We start from the raw sequence: 9,033 nt of genomic DNA, 5'->3' as shown, positions 1-9,033 counted from the left end.
GAAAGAGGTCTGGGGTTTTTTTGACATACAGTAGTTTACATATCGATACTGATCACATGTGTGCATAATACGTCTTCTCATCATTATTGGCTTTCAAGGTAAGCTAACTGGGAACTTTTTTCTCTTTAAAGAGCCTTGTACAAGAATTCCTCACTTTACATAATTGTTTACTGGAGCAGAGATTGGACCCCCGGGTTTCTCACTGCCCAGGTAAGGCTCCTAACTACTACACGATAGTCGTTCTTAACCCACACTCTAGCCCAATTTATGATTGATTTATTTAATGCAATGGCACAGTATTGGAAGCACAACAAGAAACTGTTCTGATCAAATGGAAGAACAACAATGGTAAGAGACCAATGTGACTACACAAGGAGCTTCTAGGATGCCTCAAAGGCAAAAGGGAATAATACAGACACTGGAAAGATGGACAGGTCACTAAGGAAGCTTATCAGGAAATAGCAAAAACTTGCAGGGAGAAAATCAGGAGAGCAAAGGTAAAAAATGAGCTGCAACTGGAAAGAGAAGTTAAAATTACATACAAGAAGAAGAGGTTCTGTAAGTATGTTGGCCAGAAAAGAAAGATGAAGAAAGCCAAGGATCAACTGCAAAATAGCCAAGGTAAAATGTAACAGAAAATGCAAAGAAGCCAGAACTGCTCAACAGCTACTTTGCTTCAGTCTTCACACAAAAAAAGCTGCAACCAGAAAGCTAATCAGGATTATTTGGATAAGAAAGAGTACAGTCTGAGGGATGAGATAACAAAAGAGACAGTCAGAGAGCTTTTGATGGGTCTGAATGAATTCAAGTCAGCGGGGCCTAATGAACTGGCAAAGGAGGTCTGAGTCCTTGGCAATAATACTTCCAAAGTCATAGGAGTCAGGCAACATACCAGAGGTCTGGAAAAGAACCAAACTAGTGCCCCTCCTTTAAAAGACAAAAGGAGGACCCAGGAAGCCATAGGCTGTTTAGCACCATCTTGAAATCCAGGAAGTTACTGGATATAATTCAAGTATATCAGCAACAAGAGGAAAATCAGAGAATATGGGTCCCTTACTGAATGGGGGAGGCAACCTAATGACAGATTAGGTTTTCAGTGGAAAAGGCTGAAGTATTCAATGCCTCTTTCACCTCAGTCTTCACAGGCAAGGTCAGCTCCCAGACTGCTGCACCTGGCAGCACAGTTTGGGGAGTAGGTGAGCAGCCAACAGTGGTGAAAGAACAGGTTAGGGACTATTTAGAAAAGTTGGATGTGTACAAGTCCTTGGGGCTGGACACAATGCACTGAGGGTACTGAGTGGGTTGGCTGTTGTGATTGCAGAGCCACTACCAGGGGTATGAAAGAAATGCAGTAAATCTGGACTTCAGCAAGACTTCTGACAAAGTCCCAAATGGAGAAAGGTGGGTTAGACAAAACTACTGTCAGGTAGATTGACAACCGACTTGAAAGCCAGTAAGCAAAGGGTAATTATAAATTGATCCATGTGAGAATGGCAGGATGTTTCAAGTGGAGTCCCACAGGGGTCTGCCCTGGGCCCAGTGCTGTTCAGCATGTTTATTAATGATCTGGGTGCTGGAATAGAAAGCTTCTTGAGCAAGTTTGCAGATGACATGAAACTGGGAAGGACAGTGAACCGTGTTGGAGGATGTGAGCGCAATTCTGAAGGAGCTTGACAGATTGAAAAGCTGGGCTGGAGCTAACAAGATGAAGTTCAGTAGTGACAAATGCAAGATACTACACCTCTAGGAAGAGTAATGAGAAATACAAATACAAAATGGGTGACATCTGCTGAATGGCAACACTACAGCAAAAGATCTAGTCTTAGTGGACCACAAACTCAGCATGAGTCTGCAGTGCAATGCAGCTGCACAAAAGGTAAATTTCAGGCTGCATTAATACAAGCATTAAGTTGCAGCAAAATAAGTTTAGATTTGACATGAGGAGAAACTTCTTCACTTTTAGAAGAGTGAGGCAGTAGAATAAACTGCCAAGGAAGTTTTGGCCTCCATCATAGGAGGTGTTTAGGAGGAGGGTGGACAAGTGTTGATCGGGAAAGGTCTAGGAGTATCTATGCCTGTGCTCTACTATGGGTATTTCCCATGCTCCTGGGCTTTACTGGTTGCTATCTAGGGCTGGGAAGGAATATTTTCCTCTCCTGTTGCTGCACACTGGGAGGTGGGGAAGCATTTTCTTGCCTTGCTCAGAAGCACTGGGTGTTGGCTGCAGGGAAGACCAGAGATTTTGACTCTAAGTCCCAGCAGAAGCATTAGCACAAAGCCAGGGCTTCCTGGTTAGAGGGTCTCGCCCTTCCACTCAAGGCCACATTGTTTTTGGGGTCCAGAAGTTTTACCTAATGGCCAGACTGGTACAAATGGTGGGGAAGGGGGGCTGCCTTCCTCTGTAGCAGGGGTCATGGTTCTCATCCTGGGAGTGGGGAATAAAGAGTATGTGAAATTCACCTAAATACAATATTTGTGGTATTATGTATGCACTTATCACACTCTAAAAATGATAACTTCTTTAAACTACTCTCTATGGCTGAACTGTATGCAGGGAAGTAGAAATAATTACGGGCTAAATTCACAAAGATCACTTAGGCATCTAACTCCAGTATTGTTCAGTTATGCATAACCCCATAGGTATTGCATCTTCCTCTCTCTGTCACAATTACCTATTTACTCAAATACAAGACAAGGTTTTTTTCCCCAATCAGCATGAGGGGGAGGAAGCTTCCTCTTGGTTTAGAGTACCAGCCTGGAGCAGGCAGCAGCTCTGCTGCAGCTGTGGCCCCAGACTCAGGGCTGGAGCCAGAGCTGAGCTGCAGCCTGCCCTGCGATGCAATGGCTCGCTTGGTGGGGAGAGGGCCACATGGCCAGGGAAGCACAAAAGGAAACTGCAGGGGGAGAGGGAAGCCTGCACCCCTACCCTTTCGCCTCATGCCTGTGCCTGCCCCCTCACCCCCTTATCTTCTGCTCTGGCTTCAGTCCCTCTAGCCCTGAGCCAGCCCAAGCAGAAGCTGCCACAGCTTCTACCTGGCCAGGCCGGGCTGGACCACAACTACTGCTGACTTCCCTGTCCAGACCCAAGCTGCAGCAGAATGTAATAAGGGGGAGGGATGTAGGCAGGGGGTGGAGGAGGTAGGGAGTAGAGACAGGCACAGGCAGCAGGAAGAGCAGGCACAGGGGCAAGGGAGCAAGAGACAGAGATCTGGCCCCTCACCCCCCACTGCTGCTTTTCCCACCCCAGCAATTGGGGGGGAGGAATTTAACATGACCCCCCCCCCCATATAATTAGATTCTATACTTGGAAAATTATAAATGTTACAATTTTCCATGTATAAAATGTAATTATTGGGAGGGGGGACATCTTAAATTCAAAGTAGTCTTGGATTCAGGTAAATGAGGTAATATTTATTTAAACAAGCAGAACCCTCCCTACAGGACAAATCAAAAGACTAATACGTAGAATACCTAACAGCTAGGACACTCCCATCAAGCGGGAGACATGAATACAAGTTCCCGTTCAGACTCAGACTGAAGAGTTGAAAACTGCTCTTTATGCCATCCCAGGACAATGGCATAGTCGCTGGACTATTGGGTATAACTGGGTGGGGGGTTCACCTCATACTGGTTTTTGTGAGAGAGGATTGGGATGGTTTAGACCTCCAGTTTCCAGAAGGGCTCATGTACAGGTACTGGAGATAGGTACCAGCCTCAGCTGAGGTGAGTTGAGACCCTAGCCATCTCCTTGGTCCTTCCTCCTAGCTAATTTAGGCGACTCCCTGTTTCAGCTTGCTAGCTCCTGTGAATCCTGCTCTTAGGCACTTAACTACTTCTCCACAAGCACTGCACAAGCTACCCGGCCACTGAAGCTGAGGCAGTGAATTTCACTTGGTGACAAGGCACCTGAATATTAGGTGCCCTAAATATCCAGCTCCCTGTGGATACAGATCTGAGTTAGCAAAGTAATCCAAAGTGACTAAAAAAAAGTCATGGTCCTCAAAGCCTTTACAATTTTTAGTATACCATACAAATACTTAAATGCCAGTGGTCCAACACCTGCCATCCAGAACCTTACTATTTTTCTATAGCATAAATTGATTTCAGCAACAGAAATTGAACACTGAGAATCTGAAATATGTTACACCAAATTATATTTTTCATTTGGGCTTTACGCCAAATTAGTCTTGAGCTGAAACTGCACATAGCATCGCCAATCAGAATATTACATGCATGGTGATAACAAAGTAAATCACGATGTACATCTTTTATAAAAAGAAATTAAGTGAGATCCTTTCAGATTCCAGACCTGAATAAACTAACCTGCATAAATAATTTTAAAAAGTGCACATTAGATGACATGACCAATAATCTGTTTTAAACTGTAACTTGGACACTTGAGAGAGCTGCTCTGAATTGCAGTGAAAACCTACTTGTTTCAGTTTTTCACCACATTGCAAGGAATGTATTTGAGATTTTATCCCATATATTTAATATTAATGTGCAGGTATAAAAATAAGTCCTCTGTAGCAAACTTCACCATGCGTATGTACAAAACTTCACAAAAAAGTAGGATTAATAAACACAGAAGTAGCAGATTGACATAGTGCTTTATTTAAGCTGTCTGTACGAAGGAAAATAATGTGCATCCCTATCATATACGTGTAAAAATACTAAGGATGTACAGTGTACAAAAACAGTTTCTTGTTATTTCACATCCTTGTGGGTCATATACTTAAGGAAATAAACAGTTTAAGTATGACCAACAGTAATATGGTTTCTTGGGTTCATAGTCGTGTCTGCTTAATATCCTTAACCATATGACTAGATCTTGCATGGATCTAATGAAAGAACTAGCAAGGTCAAGAAATGTCACAAACTCTAAAGCTACAGGGAGGTAATTCAATTACCAATTTAGAGATTTTTATTTAAATAAATACTTTACATTTCATGCTTGCCTGTAATGCACTACCAGGAGCAAGATAAGGAAATTCTACTGTAGACAGTACAAACAGTAGCAGCAAAGTGTGTACATTGAGGTGTAATATATAGACCCTGCAGTTAGTAAGGCAAGACCTTACTTCTTGTACTCTAGGAGAAGCACATGGCCCCTGCAAGAACAGTCAGCTTTAAGAAGCCACAAATAAAGATGGAAAAAATGTAAAACAATACTTGAGTAAATGTTCTTTAAGCATCAGGAATGTACTGGAAGATGGGTTAGTGTGGAAAGCAAAGCTGTGTGCAAAACTGCCAAAATCCAAACAGAAATGACCTATTTCCTCAAAGATGGCTGCAGTATGAGAGGGCATACTGTACATCATGGAAGTCAGTACAAGCTGGAGTTTAAAAATCTGAAATATACTATGATTGAAGGCTCAAGGTACCAGCCACCAACAGCTGTCCAAATCCAAACCAGAACTGTGGACAGGAAGAGAAAAAGCTTCAGCATTTTTTTTCAGCACAGCTTGAAGATTTATCTTTTGTCCATTCTAACACTGGTAGCAGAAATCAGGAATTCCCAAACTCCACAAAGCGTTAAATTAATGTTAACTTTGTCTGTAATAAACTTGATTGAGGATTTATGGAGACACATTATACAATCCAGAGCGAAGTCTTAAATGGCTTTTACTAACTAACTAAGCAATAATGATCTAGCCACAGGGCCTCTCTTACAGATGAGGAACCACAAGCTGGAGGCACAATCCCAGCTGGTCATTAACTTTAGGAAATGCCCTATGCCAAAGAATTTATTGCTATTACAAGCTGAAAACAAAGGAGCAAAACATACAGGCATATACCGCAGCTTTTTACTCAACCATGTAGTTCTATGTTGGTACGTATGAGGCCTTGCTAGAGTATGAATTAATGCCCTGACTATTAATTAATCATTTCAATATTTTACTATTTCAGTGTAGAAATGTCTATGCAAAAGGTGCAGATTAGACCTCCAATGTATTTACTGTGCTCCTGTCACTCTCCAAAGAATAATTTCTCTAAAGGCAAGTATTTAGTGTGTTACAAGGTGACGGAATTACATCCTATAGTTAGAATATACATAAAGATACATCTCTGATTATCCATTGATTATTAAAGATAAAACTTTGCTTAGGTAGAAATGTGAAAAATCGTCTGAATTAGTCTGTCTTTAGCTGCCTTGCTAAAATGCCCCTCTCCCCTTTCAAAACATCACCCCAGCCACTGCCAGCAGTGGGTTTTATGCCTGGATATATAAATTATCAATGTCAAGAGGCTAAGGCATCTGTGTATGTGTGTGTGAACATTTCTCCTGTCAAAAATCATTTACTCATTCATACAATGCAATCAGTAATACTCAGTGATATCACAGTCTGTATGGGAGGAAAATAAGGAAATGAGGATACTTTAGTGACGATTCCACAGAGTAAAGATTTTCTGATGTCATTAGCAAGGGCATATTCTCACCACTGCTGCACTTAGCAGCTCTGGAATATCCCAGCTCCTAGCACCAAAGATTATCATTAGTGAAGGTCACAACTAAGGTTTTTGCATACGTCCTGTTAATTACAGATCTTGGAAATAGAAAGACAACATTTTCCTATCAGTGGAGTGTTTATCATGATAGTTAAATTCAGTCAATTAGGTACCGCTGTCATACTTAACATGTCGGGTTTCATTATCTACTTGATTCAGGGCAAATGTTCCTTGAGGATAGCAGTCCCCATTAATTTACTGGTTTCAGATTTATTATAAAGTGCTTTTCTTGTAATCACTGTGGTCTCAATTGTTCATATGCATTTTTTTCATAGGAAACAGAAAATTTATACTATACTGTCAGACTTTTATAACACATCAATATTCAGTTGAGCAGACCCAGCAATTTTTAACCCCTTGGTACACAGAGTTGGAACTTCCTTATCTCCAGCACCAAAGAACTAACCAACAGTATTTTAACTCCCTGAACCCAATTTTAAGCAATATGTACAATTTCAGAGCCTTGTTAAAATGTCCACCTGGGGGAAAAAGTGCATTGTTCTCTTCAGCTTGTACGGTCCTTCCATATATTACAAAGTAAGTTGCTGTAAGCCTGTTCTATCTAAGATGTAGCAGCATTTGCAAACATGACACACTCCTTATCACTAAAAATAAATACTACTGCAGTATAACCAAAAAAAAAAAAAAGAACGATAATTCAGAGTTAAACACCTGGAGAAAAAGCTAATTCACAAACTCAAAATAGAAACGAAGAAGGCAAACACCTGTTTACCTTCGTGCACAAATTTTGGTGAAAAGCAATACCATTATGCCTGTCTACATTCTTCAGCCATCAGAGGTGATGTATTTCACAAAAGAAAAAGAAAAGCATGAGAAAAATGTTATCTGGTGCAAATTATAAGACCCTTAAAACAACTTCAACCGCTGCTTTTATGCCTTCATTTCTTGCATGTAAAATGTTCAATTCTCCATGATTGCACATGAACCTGGAAGTCTAAGTGGCAGGCTGGGTGAGCCCAGCCCTTCTGCTTCTTCTGTAGTATCCAACAGTAATTAAAAAATAATATATATATATATTTATATATATCAACAGTTATAAGTCCTCTTTTGAATGTTTCCCAAACAAATTCCAGCCAGATGTTAATGACATAGACCTGCTTCAAGTAATGATATGCCTAACAAAAACCTTACATATGTACATCACCACCGTCAACACTTCCTTGTTCTGACCAGCACAAACAGATGTAAAACAACATGCACTAGTCTTTTGTTTAAGACTAATTCCAATTCTGATTTGTCTCCTAGAAGGAGAGGAAATATACCTGGAACCAACATGTTCTTCATTTAGCCTCCACTATGAGGAACAGTAGATGACTATTTGTGCACAAAATGTACAGTGTAGGATTTAAGTCATCCAACTTCAAAAGATTTTAAATGACTTCTTGACATTTCCATTATACTGAGACAATGGGCAGCAGCACAGTGGGAGACCTTAGACTGATACCAAGTTTCATGCAAAAAAAATAAATAAAATAAAATAAAATAAAATAAATAAAGCCCTGTTGGGGAGGGTGGGGAGTAAACTCGTTCAATTTGGAATAACCTCTGAAAGTGCCCCTGCTATCTTAAATAATATCTAGTACTGGTGGTGATGTTCAGGAATCATTTTCAGTGATAAACCTAAGATGATGGTGAAGCAGCAGAACAAAAGAGTTATTCTCGTCCACTTGCAGAATAGGAAAACTGAGGGAAATGCGGCCGTCTCTCATTGTCCATGCAGTCCATACCATCTTCATCATCTGTGGGAATGGAAAAGCTTAATATTTTAATTAATTCTCAACAAAGCTAGATTTTTTTAATTGATCTGTTATGGTTATTTCAGTTTTTCAGTCAATTATGGTCTCATTAAATGTATAAATAGCACTAGCCACAGAGACATGAACCCAGGGCATCCAATCCCCTCCCAGGGGACTACTGTAACCATCCTGATAGAGACAATCATCCTCCTGCTTGCTCTCCTTCTGGCTAACTCTTGCACTTGTGCCTGCCCAGTCATTCAGCTTCAATAGAATAGATAGAGTGTCCCCTCATCCAGCTTATTCTATAGCCTAGTGGTTAGAGCACTCTCTGAAGACGTAGGGCATGTGGGTTTATCTCTTCCCCAAGCTGAGCCGGATCTAGAATCATCACCTCCCACTTTCTACTCAAGTGATCTAACCAACAAACTACTATGCAAGAAGTGGGCACCTCCACTGATGTGAGACTAGATGTTCTGAATTCCTCTTTGGAAACTACTGACATGGTCAATTTGAAACTAAGATCAGGCAGTGTAAATTACAAGCAAGTGCAAATGCCTGATGGATACCTTCAGCTTGGTTCCCACTGTCTGTATTTCTGGACCTGTCCCCTGGAATTGCCCTCTGCTTCCTGTTCTCTGTATCACGAACCTAGATGCCCAACCCTGAATCACTCTAAGGCATCTCCAAAGTTTTTCCATTGACTATGTAGGGATCCTAGATGCCTAACTGGGCTGTTCTAGATTGAACTTTGGGGGAATACATT

The 9,033-nt window shown here is 41.0% G+C and overlaps 1 protein-coding gene across 3 annotated transcripts in view; it reads right to left on the bottom strand.

The window, feature by feature from the left end:
• Nucleotides 1-4,591: 4,591 nt before the first annotated feature.
• Nucleotides 4,592-9,033, bottom strand: part of AKT3 (AKT serine/threonine kinase 3) — a 257,736-nt gene continuing 253,294 nt past the window's right edge. For all 3 annotated transcript variants that reach the window (XM_006022871.3, XM_025203251.1, XM_025203252.1), the window contains one exon: nucleotides 4,592-8,270. In XM_006022871.3, coding sequence (XP_006022933.1) covers nucleotides 8,185-8,270 — 86 coding nt within the window. In that variant the 3' untranslated portion in view covers nucleotides 4,592-8,184. The remainder of the gene's footprint in view (nucleotides 8,271-9,033) is intronic.

The sequence above is a fragment of the Alligator sinensis genome, unplaced genomic scaffold (genome assembly GCF_000455745.1).
Source record: "Alligator sinensis unplaced genomic scaffold, ASM45574v1 scaffold534_1, whole genome shotgun sequence".
Taxonomy (NCBI): domain Eukaryota; kingdom Metazoa; phylum Chordata; order Crocodylia; family Alligatoridae; genus Alligator; species Alligator sinensis.
This window is presented reverse-complemented; position numbering and strand designations above follow the sequence as displayed.